The sequence below is a fragment of the Marmota monax genome, unplaced genomic scaffold, assembly GCF_021218885.2.
Source record: "Marmota monax isolate L192 unplaced genomic scaffold, Marmota_monax_Labrador192_F-V1.1 WCK01_AAM20220418_F8-fsc00010, whole genome shotgun sequence".
NCBI lineage: Eukaryota > Metazoa > Chordata > Mammalia > Rodentia > Sciuridae > Marmota > Marmota monax.
In genome coordinates this window covers 28,884,554-28,907,624 of record NW_026692321.1, presented here as the reverse complement: position 1 = coordinate 28,907,624, position 23,071 = coordinate 28,884,554, and the positions used below count along the sequence as shown (strand labels likewise).

The following is a 23,071-nucleotide window of genomic DNA, read 5'->3' as shown; positions in this document are numbered from 1 at the left end:
GGCTTTTTGGAGTTAGGAGCTGTGAATTTGTTGGGGCACTTAGTAGCAACCTATGAGACTAACAGTGTCTAATAGCAGAGAGGACACTAGTTAGGTGACCAACTGGCCAGCAGTGCAACTTTGGGAATCACCCTAACTTTCTCAGTATCGTTGATGGGGTATGCTCAGTGCTACGTTAACTGCTAATAGTGAATGGAAGGTAAAAATATTATCTTTGCATCTTCTCTTATGCCCGAGATGATGCTTTGCACAAAGCAGAACGGACAATATTAAATAGATATCACATAGGAGATGGATGAAAGAAAACACTTCATCAGACAAGTAGCTGCTTAGACTTCTCCAGGAATCAGAAGGAGCTCTCAATCTCTTCCCTTAGTGGTAAAGACAGAAAACAGATGACTAAACAATCCCCAACAGCCCAAGAAAAGTCCCTCTACAATGGTCCCCTGCAAGCTTCTATGATACCAATGTTTTTCTAAAGATCATGCAGGATGAAAGGCTGTGAGCTTCAGATTATGAGAAGACCTGAACAAGGCATTTATTTGAATACGTGGACACCTGTTTTTACCCAGAGAAAAGGAGTTTCTAATGAAGCTGAGGATGTGGTAAAAATCCAAGAGAATAGAGACCATGTTTCGCAGAAGCTAACACAGGTTGACAATTATTTCAAAAAGTCACCTGAACTTTCTATAGGATGTCACTGGATCCCCACAAGAAGGTTCATCACAGTTCAGAAAGGACCTACTACAATTCATTATCTGATCAGAGTGCTTTCTGGTTTGCCCCTGCAGAGTGCCAAGAACAGGAGGGTAAGGTTATGGTACGCGCAGTTAAGAAGACAGAGGAGAATCTCCTAAGTAATGGGGAGATGGGAAGCTAGTGCAAACAAACTGTATGATGGTGGTAGGAGAGGAAACAACAGTACGGACTTGCACGGGTGACGAAAAGATAAAAAGAAGAGCACAAGCAACAATTTGCTGGGTGAAGAGGGCGACAAGGGGAACAGCTGCGGAGGCGGTCGTGGGAATGGAAAGGCGAGAAGGAAAGGGGTGTGAACGCAACCTCACGTGCAGGGCACGAACCAACACTAGAGATGTAAATACAATTGGGGAACTGAATTGGGAAGGAAGAACTTAGTCCTCGGAGATGCCTTATCGGTTTACACAATCCAGCCCAGAGCTAAGGGGGTGTGGTAGGTAGCTCAGAAAGGTGGGCGTGTTAGACCGCGGCGAGGGCTGTAGCGCGCCCCCATTCCTGCCAGAAACGCTGGGCGGAGAAATCCCCGTCGCACGTCTGCGAGGCGGAGGCGGAGTGAGGGAGCGGATGGGCGGGACGGGGGCGGGGGCAGCACAGGGAGGCGCGGGCTGAGGGCGGCGCTAGGACCCGCTGGCCGCCCCGCCGGCTCCCGGGAGGTTGATAAAGCGGCGGCGGCGTTTGACGTCAGTGGGGAGTTAATTTTAAATCGGTACAAGATGGCGGAGAGGGACGAGGCAGCGCGAAGGCAGCAGCCGCACCAGGGGCTGAGGCGCCGGCGGCGGACCAGCGACCCTAGCGCCGGGGTTAACCACGTCTCGTCCACGACCTCCCTAGGTACGGCCCGGCAGGACAGAGCCCGCAGGGCTCGTGTAGAAGGAGGCGGCCGGCAGCTCGGGCTCGCGGGCACCGGCCGCAGGCGGCGGGGTCGGAGTCCTGGGCTGGCTCCGCTCTCCTCCCGCCGCCGCGTCTGCCCGCCGGGCCTAGCCCCAGCCGCGCCCCGTGCTCTGCCGCGCGCGGCCTGAGAGAGCGGCGCGCGGTTCTCGCAGCTCTTGCAGCTGTCGGGTGAACCGGCGGCATGCGCGTCTGAACCGGGCCCGGCCCCCTGCCCGCTCGCCCGCCGCGTGGCTGCGGCCGTGTCCGCCCCGGCCCGAGGGGGCGGCCTTGAGCCAGGGTTGCGGGCTGGGACTTGGGGAGGTCGGCGGCGCCGCCGCGCAGTCCTTCGATCTCGGGCGCGGCGAGGCGACCCGTCACCTGGAGGGCACTCTCTGCCCTCTGGGCTTCGCGCGGACAGAGAACGAGGGGCGGCCGGGGCGTGATGGGCCCCTTCGGGGAGAAGGACGTGAGGAGAGCGGACACCTCGCTGCCAGGTCGGAAAGCTCTCCCGACACACTTCTGAAGTGAACCGCAGTCTGCAGGCCGGGGTTGGGGTTGTGCTTGGGCTCGCGTTCCGGGGCGGCGGGGCGGGGGGAGCCCTCAGTCCCCGACCCATTTGAGCGAGTTGCGCGTGGCAAGGGTCTCAAGTCTAGATTTAGGTGTCAAACTGGTGTTTTGAGCCTAGGGTTCCTAGTCACTTGGATCAGACTGAAAGTGTGGTGTTAAGTCACCTGATCCTTCGTTCCCCGGTTTTGCTGAATGTGAGCTCCTACTGTACGTGTAAAGGCGCCCCTGCCCCCTCGAAGGCGCAGTTGCGTTGGCAGCACGGTGTTGTGTGTTTCTCTCACTCATAGCACCCCTATTTTTAGGAGTTTAGCATTTGATCTTTCACTGTGGTGTGAATTAAACGTTTGGAATCCTGATTGAGAATTTTGATGTTACTTAAAGGCATAAAGTTTCTCAAAGGCTTATAAATAGTAAAAGCCTAGAGTTAAGTACGTCGAGCTAAGGTAAGAGTATATTAAATATACTGAATGTGAGCACGTGCTTTCTGATTTTTTTTTCACAATCTGATAAAAGTTTTACTGGATGAAATTTAAAACATTTGAATTAAATATTAAACACAGGTATTCACTTTATTTTGTTATTTTTGTGGTATTGAGAATTGTACCCTGGGGCACTCTACCTTTGAGGGCTATCCCCGACCCCTCCACACTTCTTTGTCTTGATTTTAAAGTTTTGAGACAGGGTCCCATCAATTTGCCCAACTTGGCCTGGAACTTGCGATCTTCCTGCCCCAGCTTTCTGTGCTACCGGTCTGGTAAGGATTCACTTTAATAAAAAAGTTTATTTAGAATAAATATACTTGATCATTCATGGTAGTCCTTGGACATATATAAGGTGATGACAAACTAGAATTTTCCTAAATGAAAAAGAAAAGAAAATGAAGCTTATTGAGTTATTGTTTGCCAACTACAGCACTTGACTGAACTGTTTATAGTTTATAGAAAGAAATACTTCCGGAGAGGCTTTGCCTTATATCTGCGGGTTGTATATCTCAAGTAATTAGCTGCCTGAAATATGAATGGATTAATTTAGTTCTTTTGGGCCCTAGGAGAGGGGGATGTATGTGCTCCTCACTACCCCAAACTCTTTTAGATATAGTTTCAAAGTATTTCATCTACTTGCCTTTTTAGGAGAAGCATACATTTTGACTCAGTTATGGTTATGAACATTGTTTTTGTGTTGCTTATTGAAAAGAGAGAAGACTCAGGAGACTGTTGATAAATGGGGCCTACCACTTACTAAAAGCTCTTGACTGCTACTTAGAGATTTTGTCTTTCTTCTGGTTGTGGTGGTGGTGAGAGGGGGAAGAAATTAAATTGATAGCCATTCCTATCAATTGACTGCCTAAAAGAACCCCTGCACCTTCTAATTTGTTCAGAGACACCCATTACTGCATTAAAAACCAAATAAACTTGTTAGGATTTGAGTTGAAGATAAGAACAAACAAGTTGTGAATTATTAGGGACTCATCTTTTTTTGATCATGTTGTATAAACTCTTTTTTTCCCCTCTGCTTTCTGGAGAAGTAAAGTTGAAGAGTTGAGTTGGGGTGAGTCAGGTGTCACTTTAGTAGTTAGGAAGATGCTGTGTTTCTCTTAAGAGAAATGTTTACTCTTTTAGGAATGTAGGATCTTTAGAAAGCAAATAAACATCTCAGTACATAAGCATTATTGACTTTACAGGTTGATAGGATTCTGTAGATGTGATTAAATCTACTTAGTAAAGTGTTTTGAAATTCTGTGAAATTTTTCTTTTGTGGGGAGAAGAGCTACCTAACAGTAAAGAGACATTTGTTACAGGGAAAATAAACTATGGTCAAAAATTAAGATTCTGGCCTTAAGTTTAGTGCACATAGGCATGCAGTATTTCAGAATATTGTTTGTGTCTGTGTGTGTGTGTTTGTGTGTGTGTGTGTGTGTGTGAGAGAGAGAGAAAGAGAGAGAGAGAGACTGTATTGTAACTTTGTGATAAAGTTTTTGTTTTTTGCTGTAACAATCCCCCTCCCCCACCTCCCCACAGCAGGGTATCAAATCTTGTACATGGTTAGGCAAATGCTCTACTACTGGGCTACATTCCTAGCCACAATGAAATTTAATTGTGGCTAATATTAAAGTTTAATATTCACAAATAAAAACTTTCTTGAAATTGTTAGACCTTTTCCAAAATTAGGCAACTACTTGTACTTGGAACACTGTCAACTAGTATGATGATGCTGAACTACAAGATATATTTTTTACATTGTGGGACTTAGTAGCAAGACTCATTTAAACATCCTCTTTTTTTTCCCCAAAGAGATAATGTGCACTTTTGACTGACTTGGATTTGGTCTTCTGACTAGTTCATGTAGAATCCAGGGGATTCCCTTGCCAACCTACCTGCTTAGTAAAACTTATTCATAACTTGTGTTTCTATGGTTGACATAAGAACAATCAGTGATTAGTTGAATACACTGCCAGTTAGTAACTCTAATAACTACTGGAGAAATATGTAACTGATGAAAGATGCATAGTAGGATCTCTCTAATACCTTTTACCTTTATTGCAAAATATGGCAAGATGTGTTTAAAAAATTGTTTTTGGTCAGTTAGAAGGCTTGCTTGACATGCAGCTGTTTGGCAGGCTCTCAATGCCAAAAATGGAAAGGGAGTAGAAGTTAATACTTTTTTTTTTTTTTCTTTTTTCCTTTAATGGTGATTTATAGCTCTGTAAGAAAGAGGGCTATCTCTGGGGTGAAGACAAAGAACAACTACCCCCCCCCCCCTCCTTTTTAAAGTGTGGTGGTATTCTGATTTTGTAGCCATTTTGAGATTTCAAAAGCCAGGTGTGTTACTTACTTTCTAGAAAATTTGTCATTGATAGATGTGAACATAGAATAACTGAACTTGATCCTACAATAAATCCATTACTCAACTAAGTTTCTTCCACCCTAACTGTCCTTTGCCATTCACCATACAGAAGAACAGTTGAGGGCTTTCTCTATAGTTTTAAAAGTGTTTAGCCAGAAGGAAATGCCAACCAGAAAATACAGTGGCAACAGGGTAATTTTTGGGACTTTATAAAACACTTTAAAATCTTGTCTTTATTTTATTTCTTAAAACCTTTCTGTGAAGGAATTCTGTTATTCTCATTGAAGAGAGTGAATGTGATTTCTCCACAGTCTCAGAAACTACTGAGGCACTCTTAACAGACTTGGAGGAGGCTAGGGGTCCCACATACATTGGACATTATCACATATAACTAGGAATGACCAGGCTTTGTTGAATAAACAAAATTTGAAAGCATAAACTAATGAAGGAGAGAGAAGATTGGGCCATAAAAAGGAATGAGAAGGCAAGTCACCAAGTGGACTAGGAAATTTTAAAGTAGAAAGGGAAAAGGTAGATATGAAAGAGAGTAGAACAATTGGTGAAGAAAGTATAACAGTTCTGCTCATTATTGAGTAGCATGAAATGGCTGGAAGTGCAAAGCCAAAGTAACCATTTTGCAAATGATTTCTTAAGTTATTGGTAAATATATCTTTATGTGCTTTGGTGTACACATATATTGTGGATAGAATTGTAACACTGCGTGTCAGCAGCCATCTTCACTACTTTGGAAAAAAATGGCTATACAGTAACTAGATGGGCAGATGATAGCTACTAGAAACAATACTGAAATCATGAAAGACTCATTTAAACATCCTTTGTTTTCCCAAAGAGAAACTGTGCTCTTTAGACTTACTTGAATTTGGTCTTCTGGTCAGTATAGATACAATCTAGGTAATTCCCTTGCTAAACTACTAGCTTAATAAAACTTATTCATACAACTTGTGTCTCTATGATTGACATCAGTTAGTGATTAGCTGGATATCCTGTTAGCTAGTAATTCTAATAACTGGTTGGAGAAATATGTAATTGATGAAAGATGCATAGCTCGGGTCTCTAGTACATTTCATCTTTCCCTGCAAAATGCTGATATGGTAGCAATGTTTCTTTAATCATAGAGAAGAAAATGTGGTGGAAGAAGAACAAGGAGTCATAAGCTGAGTGACTTAAGCTCTCTAAGCTTTGAAGCCCTCATATATAGTAGTAATGATAATTTCATAACAAGGCTATTGTGGGAAGCAGATGATAGGGTACAAGTGTTTGTAATACTTTACAGTTTGTAAAGCTGTGTATAAGACATAGTAACATGTAAGAATGTGCCAGTTTCACTACTTGTTCTATTATGTGTAAAGTACATTTGCAATCAAAAGTTATAATTTTTTTCTTTAATGTGTAAGGAGGTTTAGTTTGGACAAGGGTGGGGGAAAGTTTTTAACTTTATCTGTGAAATGTGGATAATATGTTCATTATAGGGTTATTTTGAGTATTAAATGTGGCAAAACTGCTTAACCCTGTGCCAAATATTCTTTTGGAAGTAGTTATAATGTTTGATTATTTGAGACTTTGAACTTAAATTAATTTTTTTTTTTTTTTTTTTTAATATTTATTTTTTAGTTATTGGCAGACACAACATCTTTGTTTTGTATGTGGTGCTGAGGATCGAACCCGGGCCTCACGCATGCCAGGCAAGCGCGCTACCGCTTGAGCCACATCCCCAGCCCCTTAAATTAATTTTTAAAATAGATGATTTGTGACTTGGAAGGCCTTTTCAGTTTTAAAAATAAAATATAAGTAAATATAAGTATACATATTTCTTAACTCTTCATTTCAGTAAGCATGCGTTTTAGAGACTCAATCATGTGACAAGGTCACCTTCTGGAATTAATTCAATTACAGAATTCAGTATGAGTTCATTTCTTAGCTTAAGGTCATGGCAGTTTCCAAATATTGGCTTTTCAAACAGTGATCTGCAAAATCTACTTCAGCCTGTCATATACAAGGAATGCCTAAAAAATGATTGATTTAAAACCACATAAACAGTGACTTCCAATTCATTTAATCCTTTTTGGTAGAGTCATGGACAGCAATTAGAACTGTATCCTTAACATTTAAAAAAACTTTTTTTTTGGGGGGGCGGGGGGTGGGGTACCAGGGATTGAATCCCTGGATACTCTACCACTGAGTTATATCCCCAGCCCTTTTCCTTTTATTTGAAACAGGGTCTTGCTTCATTTCCTAGACTGACCTTGATTTTGTGATCCTTCTGCCTTAGCCTCCAGATTCATTGGGATTAGGGATGTGTACACATCACCATACCCAGCAAGACTTGAATTTTAATTTTAGGACTATAGTGTTTATCTGTAACATTTGTGCCTTCCTGATGGTTAATATCTACCCTATTAAATTTATAGGTCTTTCCTTTTCCTTCCTTTTTTGGGGGTGTTGGGGGGAGGCACTGGAGATTGAGCCCAGGGGTGCTTTACCATTGGGCTACATCCCCAACTCTTTTTTTTTTTTTTGAGAAAGGGTCTCACTAAGTTGCCTATGCTGACTTTGAATTTGTGATCCTCCTGCCTCAGCCTCCAGATTTGCTGGGATTACAGGTCTGTACCACCCTACAAACTGCTTCTCCTCCCCCAACTCCCTCCTGTCCTCTTTTCCCTTTCTTGTCTCTTCCCTCTCTTTTTTCTTCATTAAAGAGGTATTATCTATTTAGGCACTTTAGAAACTCTAAAGCATTCTATATAGAAATTCTTGAAAGAGGAAAAATTTGCACATAAGCTGTGCAAATTTTCACCATTCTAATACACAGATCAATGAGAAAAAAAGTTGGATTAAATTCACTTTTATAAAAATGGGAGGACTTTATTTTGAATGACAAGTTGGAGAGAAGTTTTTTTTTGCAGAAAATCACCCTTGTTCTTAGATTTTTTTTTGAAGACAGTTATTGATAAAAATTTCATAAATTGCTGTTGTATTTTCATCAGCCTTTTTATTTCTTAATAGATATGACAGTGTGGACTGGCTATGTGGAACTTTTTGTATAGAATTGAGAGGCTTTTACTGCAGAAAAATGGCAGGGTACTTGGATGTTGTTTCTCAAAAAGTAGCTAAACTTTGAAGTATGCTAGAAATTGAGAAGGTTGAATGATATGGCTGGTGCTAAATGTTTTTTACAAGTGGATATTATGATAGAAATTTGTCATGTATAAGTTGTAGCAAAACATGTTACTGAACAGGATGATCATAGATTTTTAAGCTTACTGTGTGTAAAATGGTAGCTCATGGTCCTAGCTTTTAACTTTTTAAAATTTTAAAAACAGCAAATCTTGCTGGTGTGATGGTGCACACTTGTAATCCCAGTGACTCAATTGGGAGGCAGAGGTAAGAGGATTGATTACAAGTTCAAAGCCAGCCTCAGCAACTTAGTGAAGCCCTGAGCACCCTAGTGAGACTCTGTCTCAAAATAAAAAATAAAAAATAAAAAAAGAGGTGGGCATGTGGCTCATGATAGGGTAAAGCGCCCCTGGATTCAATCCCTGGTATTAAAAAATAAATGAATAAATCTTGGAAAACACTTTGAAAAATACAAATAAAGAAAAAGAAGAAAATAAAAATACCTGTTAACGGTAACTAACCACTGCTAGTATTTTAGTGAATATGTTTTAGTTTATGTTCTTTTAAAAAGGAATAATTTAATTTTTCCTAAATTGAGACCTCATTGTAATTGTTGTAATCTGCTTTTTTGTTTCATATTTTCCCATATGATTAAATAATCCCTACAATATGATTTTTTTTTTTTTAAATGGTGATGTAGTACTACTTAGCTATTTCTCTTTTTGGAGATGGGGCTATTTCTTGTGAATAATGTTGGCTAAATGTCTTTGCAGATAAATCACGGCCTTTAGGATAGATTCTTAAAAGTAGATGACTGGGTCAAATGGCATGTACACTTTTAAGATTGAAGCTATCCCTGGCCAAATCCATTCACAAAGGTTACACCTTTTCTTTCTCCAGTAGGGTAAGGTTTGTGTTTGTTTACAAATGTCTTTGTTCACAATGGGTGTTAGTTAAAAATAAATGCCTGTAATTCTAGGTACTCTGAGGCTGAGGCAGGAGGGTCTCAAGTTCCAGGCCAGCCTCAATGACTTAGTGGGAACTTCTGCAATTTAATTAACCCTGTCTAAAAATAAAAAGGGCTGGGTATGTAGCTCAGTGGTAAAGCGACTCCAGTTCAATCTCCAGTACCAAGAAAGGGGGGAAAATAGGCCAACACATAAGTAAAAATGAGCATTTTACTGTTTTAATTTGTAATATGTACATATATATTTTTGGTGGTACTGGGAATTGAACCCAGGGCCTTATGCATGCTTGGTAAACATTCTAGCACTGAGTTACATACCCAGCCCTTTTTATTTTTTATTTTGAATAGAGTCTCCCTAAGTTGCTCAGGCTGTCCTTGTACTTGTGAGACTTCTGCTTCAGCTTCTGGAGTTGCTTGAATTACAGCTGTGTGCCACAGTGCCTGACTGATTTGTATTTCTTTTTGCAATTGATGTTGAAATATTGATATCACAATTGAAATATGAATTCTTTTTATTAATTGTTTCTTTGACCATCTCTCAGTTTCTTTTATTTTAAAATCCCTTTTGTATGTAATAAATTATTTTTTATAATTGCCTTTTAATTTTATATTTTTTTGGTAAGGATAGTATATTTTTAAAAAATTAAAATAATTTCTTTCACATGAATATATTTCTTAAATTGGCAACTTTTGAAATACTGTCTTTAGTGCCAACCTCCTCTTTAGGTATGCTGTTGGAGTGCTTTGTTTTTTTACTGTTCTAAATTCTTTGTGAAATATTGATTACTTGTGCCTGTCTCTTAATTGCTAGACTATGGGCATCTGCTTTAGTGCCCAGAATTGTGGTAGAAGAAAATAGTGGATAGGTTCAGCTCTGTTTAACCATCAAGCTTCAGTTTTTTTTTTCTCCCCAATGTCATTTTAAACATTTATTTTTTAAAATTTGTTATTAGTTATACATGATAGAAGAATGCATTTTGACACATAGTACACAAATGAAGCACAATTTCTCATTCCTCTGGCTGTACATGGTGCAGAGTCATACCAATAGTGTAAGCTTCAATTTTGTAACTTAAAAAACTTACTTTAGAAGTTTAAGATTAAAATATAATGCCTTAAAAACATTTGGCATGTACTGAGTGTTCAAAGTTATGCTTTTTGTGGATAAGGGGGAACATGAAAGGAATGGGATTAGTTTTCTTTTGGGATAGAGAAGGGGTGGGTTGGGGCAGGCAAATTGAAGACCATACTTGGGCAGAACTTTTTTTTTCCTTTTATGCTGTTATTTGACGTTTCATATCTACCTTATAAGCAAGGTTTTTCAGTTGCTTGTGAATACCAGCATAGAAAAGTATAGAGATCCCTGCTTCAAGCTTTCATGTAAATGGGAGATCAGGGAGACCTTAGCATACTTGTGAGTTAAGTTTATAATTTCAGAAGTAGAATTACTGCGAGTGTTGGTGAAGGAAATTCATGGAGAAGAATTATTCGATAAAAAGAAAAATTATTCCATATGTTGGTAACCTTACAAAATTAATTTAAGCACTTGTCCCTGATTTTAAAGAATTTTCAGTCTAAAAAGGATGCTTAACAAGTATTTAAAAACATAATTAGAGGTAACTGGAAGAACAAATAGTGTTAGAACATGTTTAATTAAAAAAAAAGGAATATGGGGCTGTTTTTCTGTAGCCAAATAGAGCAAAGAATTGATTTAAATGACTGGATAGTTCCTGGAAAAGCTGTCTGAGTAGCCCAAAATGTGACTTAAAACAGCAGAGTTGTGTTCCCCTTTCCCTCTGTTTTTGAGCTTATGTGTTTATTTACCACAAAGAATTCTAACACATGTACCCTAAAATTGTCTAACTAGAGAAGGGACAAAAGGAGAGTGTAGTGGGAAACTCTCACTTTCCTATTCCTTTGTTTTTTCAAATTAGTCACATTTTATCTGGTTGGAGGGATGTTTATTTGTTTTTGGCACCATTCCCTTCTTTTTACAGCTGCTCTTGTAGTAGGAATTTTGCCTATTTTGAGACAAGTCTGGAATTTGAATACTTTCTTTTTTTAAACTGCTGCTATAACAGTTATCTGAGGTAGAGAGATGTAGCAAAATGGAATTTAGTGTCTTATTTCCATGGTCTTGGCAAATGCCTTTTTGAAATTTGTCATGATAACCCTGTTCTAAATTTGTGTGTGTGTGTGTGTGAGAGAGAGAGAGAGAGAGAGAGAAAGAGAGAGAGAGAGAGAGAGAGGGAGAGGGAGGGAGGGAGAGGGTTGGGGGGCAAGCAGGGGGAGATTCTCTTGGTTGTCACAATTTTCCTCTTACCTGTCTGCTTTAACTTCTACAAAGCTAATTTTAGAGCCAAAATGGGAATGATTAAACTATTTGCCTGCGTTGAGGAAACCTACTCTGGTTTTGATGGATTCTTGATCTGTGTGTGACAAAACCTTGGATTCACTGTGCGAAAAATACTTTTGGAAATGGAAATGGAGTACTTTGTCACTTAATAAAGAAAAGAAAATGTCCCTTATGAAAAATATGGAATAGTTTATTATTATCTGTTGTCTAGACCAAAAGATGGATGTTTAAGAACTAGCTTTTGCATACATCTTTTCCCATTTTTATTGTCAGCTTGACTTTGGGCTTCTCATGTCTAGGCTCTTCAAATTGCCTTTTATCTGATCTCCCTGTTCTTAGTTTGTTACACTTCTTACTCATTACTTTTAGTTTATCTCTGCAACATAGGTTTAGTCCTGTCTCTGCTCCAGAATTTTCAGTAGCTCTCTCCTCAGAGATAATGTTTAGCATTCTTAGCCTGTATTTAAGGTTAGCCTTAACCTGATGTCCAGGGCCCGAGAAATGCAGCCATCTCCAGGATGTCTTCATTAATGGCTCTAGTTTACGTAATCCTATATAGTATGGCTTTTGTTTTACTCAGTTAGATTTTCTTTCTACTATCCTTTTATACATTTTTGTGTTAGAACCTCTAGAGTAAGGGTATTATTGGTGAATTGTGCTTTTAGTATCTAGTATGATTCTATGTTTTCTAATTATTAGTCTGAAGTAGGTAGGGTGGGGGGCCTTCTGCAGTAGTAGTTGTACTGAATATGAAACAATGAGTTGTAAAATATATGCAGATATTGCCAAGGGCAAATATCCTTTTATTGCATCTTAAAGATCTGCAATTTAAAACTTGCCCTTCTAGAAAATTTATGAAGAAAAAACTTGTGTTCCCTATGTTGGAACTTGTATAAATGATTTGTTGGCTATATAAATGATTGAGTTTAGACATGGAAGTTTTGGAAAAAATAGCGTGTGCCAAAAATTTGTTATAAAAATGAGAGCATCCTTTTTATGTAAACATATTTAATTTTTGGTAATCTTTTTATTTTTCCAGGTTTCTAGAAATCCTAACCACATAAGAATTCAGATCTGATTGTATTCATCAGATATGCTCCTTTAATAATGCAGGTAGACATTGACCGAGTTTATTCAACTGATATTTTCTTTTAGTAATAAAGGTGGAGTTTGGCATAGTTGTGAGATGATAGATTTGATAATCACAAAGACCTGGCTGAGCATCCTTACTTGACTACATACAAAGTTTGTATTCTTGCAGATTATTTAATTTGAGCCTCACTCAGTGTCCTCCTTTATGAAAACAAGGAAACTTGTAACTACCCCACAAAGTGATTTTGAAGATTAAAAAGATAATACATGGTATAAGCACAAAGTAGACACTCTTAAGTGTTTTCCTCTCTTCTGTAGTAAAAAAAATATACTACCTAAAATTATTTCCCGCTGGGCACAGTGGCACAGCCTGTAATCCCAGTGGCTGAGACAGGAAGATCGTGTATGAGTTCAAAGCCAGCCTCAGCAAAAGTGAGGTGCTAAGCAACTCAGTGAGTCTGTGTCTCTAAATAAAATACAAAATAGGGTTGGGATGTGGTTCAGTGCCCCTGAGTTCAATCCCTAGTACTCCCCCCCACACAAAAAAATAATAATTCACATGGTAAATTATTTTGAGTGATGAGAAAGAAATTAATAATGTTTTCCTTTCTTCTCCCAGATGTGTATCTCATTCACTTTTTCCGCTCAAATGTTTCCTTATTGGAGAAGGTATTGCTGATTACTCTTAGAAAATAGCAATACCCTGTTCTGTTTCTCTTAACCCATTTGTATTTCTCTGTGCTACTTAACACTAGCAGGCATTGTGTGTGTGTTCTATTTCTCCATCTTTAGAATGTAAGTACCTAAGAGCAAGATTTTTATTTTTATTTTTATTTTTTGCTAGTGAATCTTCAGTTCCTAGAACCATGTTGTAGGTATTCAGTGACTGCTTATAGAAGGAATAAAGGCTTATGTTCCTCCAATTCTAATTCTTTCATCCTGCACATCAGAATTACTTTGGCGGTTGTTACTGGATGCTTGTTAAAAATGTAGATTGGGCCCCATGTCTGATGAGCAGAACCAAATTCTGAAGGTGAGGTATAAGAGTCTATATTCTGAGCAAGCCCTTGGATGGTTCTTAAACTTTAGTATGCGTGGCACTCATTGTTTTACCCTGTGGTTATGGCTAATTAAATACTGATACTATAACTCAGTTGTAGACCATTTATAACTAAATTACAATGGGTTGACAATTCTGGAGCAAGAAGACCTCCATTGTTAATGAAGGGTTATGTGTATCCGTAGTTCTGATTATTTTGATTACTCTAGTTATTGTCCAATAGTCCAGTTTTATCTGGAATGTTAGGGATCTAGAAATCTCAAATACTAGAAGTTAGGAAACTCACTTTTTCCAAACAAAAACAAACCCTTTAATCCTACTTATATTCTGTACTTGTCTATTTTTACTCATAGTAGATGAGCTAGTATTAGGATTCATTTTAAATGTTGTTTTCATTAAAAAATGTGGTCTGAAAATGGAAGTATTAGGGAACAAAATTAACCAAAGTATATTGTTATATTATGTGCATGTACAAATATGTCACAATGAATCTTACTATTTTGTATAACTATAAGGCACCAATAAAAAAAAAATTTGGAGGGGGGAAAAGCAGCTCCCAACCAAGAGAATAAAAAAAAAGACTTGTAGGGACTCATTTGACTGTTTTGAGCCTCCTTACTTTATCTGTTTATGCCACTGGGGAACAATGAGTGATATTTATATAAATTATCCTTTAATATTGAATAACATGAAAAGGCAGTTTTAAAATAGCATTGTGGGCTTAATATAAAGTAGAAATCGTGATGTATGTACTACATTTTAGCTATAGAATTTTGAAGAATTTTTTTAAAAAACTCTTTTGAATCTTCCTCCATCTGAAATTGGGATGATAGCTAGGTCACAGGGTTGTTGAGGATTACACTCACAGGGTGAAAGTCATTGAGTCTGTGACTGTAAGTTCCCTCTTTGGGGAAGTAAATTCTGAGACAGTATGTTTCATTAAAAACAATTGTAATATGCTTCAAATTTACAAACGTGACAGATAAAGATACAGTAGAGCTCAGGTTCCTATTGCATACAACTTATTACATATTTGCCATATCAGTTTTGAATCCTTTTTTGAGGGGAGTGGGTACCAGAGATTGAACACAGGGGCATTCAACCATTGAGTCTCATCCCCAGCCCTATTTTGTATTTTATTTAGAGACAGGGTCTCCCTGAGTTGCTTAGTGCCTCACTTGTGCTGAGGCTGGCTTTGAACTTGCCATCCTCCTGTCTCAGCCTCCAGAACTGCTGGTATTACAGGCATGTGCCACTGTGTGTGGCTTGAATCCCTTTTAAGAGAGAAATAGGACAGTTAAGGAATTCACGCAATACCTTTTTATATACATACCTATCCTGAACATGGCATATATTTCTGGTTTTTAAATAGTTTTATGATGTGTATGTGTGTTTCATAAATAATAGATATAAAAATTTTTGTGTTTAAAAAATCATAGTAAGTGGCTGAAATTATGTATTCTTTTGTGGCTTGATTTGTTTTTTCGTTAAATATTGATTTATATCAATATTTAGATTTTACTTATTAATTTCAATTTTCTGACTTACGGTTTATCCATGGGTATTTAGGTTGTGCTGTTTTATTTCTTTCTTCCTTTTTAAAGGTTTTAATCTAGCCCTTTTTTTTTTTTGGTTGTTGATAGACCTTTGTTTTATTTAATTATATGTATGTGGTGCCGAGAATTGAACCCAGTGCCTCACACATGCCAGGCAAGTGCTCTACTGCTGAGCCCCAGCCCCAGCCCTAGCCCTCTTCCTTTTTTTTTTTTTTTTTTTAATACTTCAGTGAACAAGAAATCATGTCTCTCTTACATATTTGTGCAGGAATTCCTCTAGGATATATAAAAAATAACTTCCTTAAAAATATTAAACTAAAAAGTTCCATTGTTTTACTCTCACTTTGGGCAACAGAATAAAATTATATTACTTTCCCACTTCCCCCAAAATACCTGAGAGCAGATGTAGGACCCTTTTTATTTCTTGAGATTTTCTGTAAGACTTCTCTTTGGAAGAAAATGGAGAACTACTTTAGTGAGAGGATTTGGAGAACCTAAATAGAATGTTGCTTATTATCACTTATTCTAGCATCTCTTAAATAGTCAACAGAGTTGACTTCATGAACTGCAACCTTACTTCATATATCTTTTAAATTAACTTTTGTATTTTCTTTAAAGTACACTTATATTCAAGTGTGTGCTTTAAAGAACTGGTTAATATTTGATGGCAAGCTTTGGGAAAATTGCTTTTGAGCTAACATATTTATAATCTATTTTACATTTTTTCTTCATCTATTTAGATAAATACATAAAAGCATTTTTTTTTATGCCGTAGTTTTCTTTAAGTTGGAACAGCAAAAATTGTGAGACATCAGTGCTGGTTACTATGGAAACGTTAGATTTCAAGTATAAAATAATATATGAATCTTACAGGAAAAACAACTCTTTTTTTTTCCTGATTCAATAGTAATGGAGGAAAGAGATGAACTATATTATAGCCTCTTGAGAGCATTTTTAAAAGCATGGGTGTTTTAGGACAACCTGTTGTTGGCCAAAGAGGCAAGACTAGTGGGGAAAAGTATGATAACTGACATTGTTAATAGGTTCATCTCTGGAGTCTTCAGAGTTTTTGTTTTTGCAGGTTGTTATTTTATAGATCCAGTTTTGTATGAGAGAAATTTAACTTGATAAATTCCTACTGACATTATTTTATAAGAGAAAATTATGGATTAAAACTTTCTTATAGTTCCTGATTGGCTAATAGCTGCTTCTGTCTTACTGAAGTACATGTTATGCTTTGTCAGTATTTCTGTTCCAAGCTACATTATCCTGGGAGGCAAGGCCCAGTATTGTCATAAAAGCTCACCCATGTGACTAATGATCACTTTTGACCTTTAGTTTTCAACCCTAGTTGTGTATCATAACATTTTATAACATTTTCTCCATCTATTTTTTAAAAATATTTATTTATTTTTAGTTGTAGTTGGGTACAATACCTTTATTTATTCATTTTTATGTGGTGCTGAGAATCGATCCCAGGGCCTCGCACATGCTAGGCAAGCGCTGTACCGCTGAGCCACAATCCCAGCCCCTTCTATTTTTTTTTAAGTAGTGATAGTTTTACGTACCCTGTCTCTTGCACAAGAATCCCCAATAGGTAGTATGAAATGTTAGTTGTATCAAGAGAGTGTGTGTGTGTGTGTGTGTGTACGCACATCTTAGGATGGATAGAATGTTATAATTTAGCTTGATTTTTTTTTTTTTTTTTTTTCCCTTCCTGAACACTTTGCTTTAGCATCATTAGGCTACATGAAATAAAACTAAATGTATGGCATTTACACACTAAATAACCTGTAAAATATTGTGACCCTTGTTATTCTATACATGTTCTGAGGACCAGGAGTGTAGTGTTGGCATCATTTTGGAGTTAGCTAGAAATGCAGTTTCAAGCTGCACCCCAGATTTAAGGAGTCCAAATATACAGTTTTCAGAAGATCTTCAGTTGAGAAGATCTTATTTATATTAAAATTTTGATTATATTAAATTATATTATATTATACATTTTATATTATATGTATTATATTATATTATATTATATTATATTATATTATATTAAAATCCTGGCCCAGCTCCTCCTCCCTACCCCCTGTAGTGGTCGAGTTGTGTTTACTTTAGAATGAGTGAATAGGCTGCATGATCTCTAAATTCTTGGTGAGTGATATATTTAATTTTAAGTATCGAGGCTAATTTTTGAGCATGTGTACTAGAACTTGAATGTATGCCTTGTGCATCTTGATATGGTGTATATTCTAGGGAGCATTCTGACATTCTATTGATGCATAAAACACTTGTAGAACTTAGAAAATGCCCTTTGTCCCCATTATGAAAAAATACCTCCAGAGTTTTTTAAGAAATTAAGTTATTAGTAACTTCATAATCATTTTTTGTTTTTTAACCAAAATATCTAGGCATGTTCAGGTACTGTATTCACAGTAATTCATCCAGAAAAAAAGGATTTGTCAGCATTGGAGACATTGAAATTGTTTTTAAGTCCCTATATTCAGGTTATGAAAAAATATTTTAAATTTAATTTAGTGAAAGAATTGGAAGACAGCTTCAGTTTTTAATTACATTGGTATAACTTTCATGGGCAATTATCCTAGACGCAGACAATACACCTATAAAATATTGTGACCCTTAGAATGTTTTTGTTCTTGAAGGTGATTGATAAATTGGTTGTATTGCTTTAATTCTGTGTTTGATAAATGAAAGAGGTAAGAAGAATAGATCACATCTGATTTTTAAAAAATCTGTTGAGATGTAATTTATATAAAACTCACTGATTTGGGAGCACAATTTGAATTTTGACATATTTGTAGTTTGACCTTTTCTACAGTTGTGATACAGAATATTTCCAGTACCTCAAAACATTCTGTAATGTCCTTTCATAGTCAATTTTTTCTTTACCCTTGCTCCTGATAACTACTGATCTGTTTTCTGTCAGTATAGTCTATACTTTCTCTAGAATTCGACATAAATGGAATCATACGGTACAATATTGTGTGTGTGTGTGTGTGTGTGTCTATGTGAGGCTTCTTTCACTTAGCATGTGACTTTTAGATTTACCTGTTTTTGTGGGTGTATACACACGTATAAAATTCTTTTCATTTCTATTATGAATTTAACACATTTATTCATTTTCTAGTAAATGAACAAATGTTTGGGTTGTTGCCAGTTTTGGACTCTGACAAATAAATCAGCTATAAGCGTTTGTGTTCAAGTCTTTTGTTGTCATATGTTCCAAGGGTTGTTTTTCAGGCGAGCGCGCTACCGCTTGAGCCACATCTCTAGCCCCATACTGGTTGTTTTTCAAATGTTTAATTTTTAGAAGGTTTTGCCAAAAAGTTTTTTTGAAGTTAACTGTATCATTTTACACTTCTGCCAGAAATATATATGATGGCCGTGTTTTCTTGAAATGTCTCTTACTCCATTCTTTTGTTGGTCTTGTGTATTTTAGCCATTTTAGAGGGTGTGTAGTAATAATATCTTACTGTGGTAATAATTTATATTTCCCTAGCATCTAATGGTGTTGAGTATATTTTCATGTGCATGTTTGCTATTGATATATTTTCTTTGAAATGTCTGTTAAAAATCCCTTGCCTATTTAAAAATGGAATGGTTCTTATTTAATTCTAATAGTTCTTTATATATCCTGAATACTAGAGTTTTGAAAAATATTTGTAGATGGACACAATACCTTTATTTTATGTATTTATAGGTGGTGCTGAGGATTGAACCCAGTGGCTCATATGTGCTAGGCAAGCACTGTGCCACTGAGCTATAACCCTAACCCCCTGAATACTAGATTTTGATTAAGGGTTTTGTTATGTGTTCATGAGGGGTATTGATTTATAGTTTTGTTTTCTTGCAATGTCTATCTGTGGTTTTGGTATTAGTAATAATACTGACTTATAAAGTGAATTGTGAAACATTCTCCTCTCTCCCCTTTTTTTCTATAAGGCTTTGTAGAATTGGTATCATGCTAACTTAAGTGTTTGATAGAATACACTAATGAAAGTCATCTGGGCTTAGAGTTTTCATTGTAGGGTGTCAAGTGGATTTGATTTTGAAGCTGATTCTTTTCAGTCTTCCATACTAGTAAATGAGTACCTTCTTTTAATCAGTCACCTAATAATGAATCTCTTAGGGTAGAGTTCCTCCTTCCAGAATATAGGAGAAAGTAATTACCGTGTGTTTAGAACTATATTTTTGAGTAATATGTTAAGGGGTATGGTGGAGTAAATACAGAATTTTGTAATCACAAGTCTTGTATATTTTGAAAACATATTTGGCCTTTTGTTGGTACCCTTTCCCCAACCCCTTTGCTTTTGTAATTTATTTGTTCAGGTTTCTTCAGTGGAATTACCTATATTTTGGATATTTCTGTAGGGATGTTTAACATGTTTTTCTGCCTCCTGTATTTCCTTCCTTCAGGTTAGAGCTAGAACTTTGATCAGATTTAGGTTTCTTGAAAATTTTTTCCACCATTACATCTTGCTATGCTTCTTGATGTATCATATCAGGAATATGCAGTGTCTGATTTTCTGTTTGTCATGTTAGGATTGATTCAGGGGAGTTAGGTGTTGATCTTTTTTTTTTTTTTTTTGAAATTAATTTTTTTAAGAGAGAGATAATTTTTTAATATTTATTTTTTAGTTTTCTGTGGACACAGCGTCTTTATTCTTTTTATTTTTATGTGATGTTGAGGATCGAACCCAGGGCCTTGTGCATGCCAGGCCAGCGCGCTACCGCTTGAGCCACATCCCCAGCCCCAGGTGTTCATCTTATCCATTATAATGTACAGCCTTTTACCTTGTAGTCCTATGTGTTGTTCATTGCTGCTTTTTTGAAGTTCCCATTTCTAGGGAGTGAAGATTGAGTTTTTTTTTTTTTTAATAGAAGACCTTAGACCTTACCACTTAATTGGTTCCTGGATAATAGTGTTAAGTCAGATTATTAGTTTCTGTAAATGCGTTATTTCTCTTTGGGATTCTTTTAGGAAATCTATCTTATTCTGTGTTGTATTGATCTTAAAGATAAATGGAAAAATCAGAAAAATATTTTACATACAAATTAAGAACAAATATCAGATATTTAATATAAGCAAATCCTTATTTAATAATGATTGTGTGTACACTAATATAACTTAAAAGAATTTTTCTTTGTTAACTAGGTTGAAGCTTTTTAGATCCTCTTTTAAAGCTCCTTTTCTACGGACAATTAAAACTCAGGGTCTGTTTCCCTGGTAGATTTTGCTTTAGCAACCATAGGAGGACTATATTATTCCAAAGATTTTACAATTATTTCCAAAGTTGTTATCATCTGGTTATTGTTTTTCTTGTTGGTGCTCTATAATTTTGAATAGTAAATACTAGGAGAAAGACATTTTTCTTTAATGATTCTTGTTTTTCCACTTGTGAAGTGCTTTGTTGATGAGATCTCTTGGGTAAGATTCTAATATTCAGCTAAGTTTGTTTTGAAACCTGCATTGCTCTTTCTTGGTATTGTAGCTTGTAACATTTTGCTGAGAGCATTCGTGTTCCAAAAAATTCCTTTTTTATTGATGGTGATCTCAAATCATAGTTACCTTCTTAACTTCTAGGAAACATTATTGCAAAATTCCTCTGTACTTCTGTGATGGCACTTCCCACTGAATTTCAGTGTCTGCCTGTTCTCTTCCTAAACCTCTCATACCATTTTATGTGCTGAGAATATATTTCTTTGATCCAATTTTAAGCATTTGATAGTGTGTCTAAGAAAATTGTTGCTTTGGTTCAGAGTTTTATAGATTTTTTTCATTTACTGATATGTTTAACTTACGAAGTTTTTTTTCACATTTAACAAATTTACTGGTAATTGCACTAGCCTAGAGAATGTGCTTCCTTCAGTTATGTTTCCTTGTCCTTCACAACTGCGCTTTGTTGAATGTAACTAAACCAGGATGACAATTTATACTCTTCTCATTTTTTTTAGATTTAAAATGCCATGCCATCTTTTTAGAGTGGCAATTAAAAAAAATTTCTTTAAGCAGTTTGACTCTTAGTAATTTATTTTTTCCCCCAAGATCATAGCTAAGCCAAGAAATTTCAAAAATTGAAAAAAAAATTACGAAAAACAGAGCAGAATGCATACCTGTATAATTCTGCATACCTGCACAATTCCAGAATTTTAAGCTGGATTGTTAGCCCCGACAGATTACACAGTGATCCTTAGCTTATAGTTGCTAATAGTGTTTAGATTATAAACACCGTGAATCTTGATTTATAAAATTGTAAATTTATAAATTTGAGCTTTGTTTGTGGGCATTTTAATTATGGCAAAGGTCATGAAATCAGGGTAGGGCTTATTGAAGACAAACCTATGTTTGAGGCTTTGCTTATTTAAATAGAGGCTGTGATGGGGCCTTATAGATCTTGCTGTCTGTGGTCTGTGTTTATAGCTAGTTCTAGTTTTTTTATCCCTCATTCAGTTAAGAGAACCACATTTAACTATGAGAAAAACAGTTTGTGTTACAAAGTTAAGTTGAAAGTTGCATTTCTGATGGAGGGTTCTGTAGGAGTCATAGATTATAGAGGCAAATAAATAGTAACTATAAACTATTAAAATTAGTTTTCAGCATTAAATTATTTACTTGTACAAAATACCTCAGTAGGGCTGGGGATGTGGCTCAAGCAGAAGCGCGTCTGGCATGTGTGCGGCCCTGGTTCGATCCTCAGCACAATATACAAACAAAGGTGTTGTGTCTGCTGAAAACTAAAAAATAAATATTAAAAAATTCTCTCTCTCTCTCTTTAAAAAAAATACCTCAGTAAACTCTTAAATTTTTATGCAGTACGTAAATTCTTTTGAATTTATAGAACTATCTGTAAAATGCTATTAAAGCATTTGTTACTATAGAATTCAAGGGACTTTTGGGTGATAAACTGCTTTACTTTTGTAAAGCTATCTAGATTATGAAAAAATCATCTATATAGGATACCAATATGTATAGAGAAATAGTCAATTAGAGCAGTACATATTAAAGCAATATGGAGAGCATGAAGAACAGAATTTGATTTTAATTAATTTACATTTAAAAAGTTTTGTTACTATATGGATGCAAATAAGAGTATAATTTTTTTGATATTTAATTCAGTTATTTAGTAAACTATATTTGGAGCAACTTGTATATGTGAATGTACTCTTTCATTGTAAATGCTATGAAACATAAGTGATATTTCTGATAAACATTTTTGTCTGGGGATGTGGCTCAAGCGGTAGCGTATGCACTTGCCTGGCATGCGTGCAGCCCGGGTTCAATCCTCAGCACCACATACAAACAAAGATGTTGTGTCCGCCGGAAAAAAACTAAAAAATAAATATTAAAATTCATTCTCTCTCTCTCTCAAAAAAAAATCCCAAAAACAAAAAACAACATTTTGTGTCTGAGTTGAGTATATTGTACATGTTAAATTCACAGATTTGAAGACAGTATGAGGGAAAGTATCAATTTTAAAAGAATTTCTGTGTTGAAATGATAATATTTGGAGTATGTTGTTAGTAAATATAAAGAATTATTTATTTTTGATTCTTTTTGCTTTATAATGTGATTACCAGAAAACTGAAAATTTATGTATCTGATATTTCATATGCATTGGGCTGTCTATTCTCATTTAGTGTATTTACATTTGATGTTATTATGGATTTAGTTGAGTTTAAGTTTGCCATCTTATTTATTTTTCCTCCTATTCTGTCCCTTTGTTTTTGTTCTTATCTTTCCTTTTGGGTGAGTTGAGTATTTTATAGTATTCCATTTTGATTCTTTACTGCTTTTGTAGCTATACCATTTATATTTTTTAAAGTCATTGTTGTAGGGCACTTCTAAA

General features: G+C 36.3%; 1 protein-coding gene across 3 annotated transcripts in view; it reads left to right on the top strand.

The window, feature by feature from the left end:
* Nucleotides 1-1,438: 1,438 nt before the first annotated feature.
* The window catches only part of Atl2 (atlastin GTPase 2), a 55,446-nt gene continuing 33,813 nt past the window's right edge, over nucleotides 1,439-23,071 (top strand). For 2 of the 3 annotated variants that reach the window (XM_046441676.2, XM_058578469.1), the window contains exon 1: nucleotides 1,439-1,590. In XM_046441676.2, coding sequence (XP_046297632.1) covers nucleotides 1,473-1,590 — 118 coding nt within the window. In that variant the 5' untranslated portion in view covers nucleotides 1,439-1,472. Of the gene's footprint in view, nucleotides 1,591-1,960; nucleotides 2,124-23,071 lie in introns of those variants that run through there. The other variant, XM_058578470.1, reaches the window with a different exon arrangement.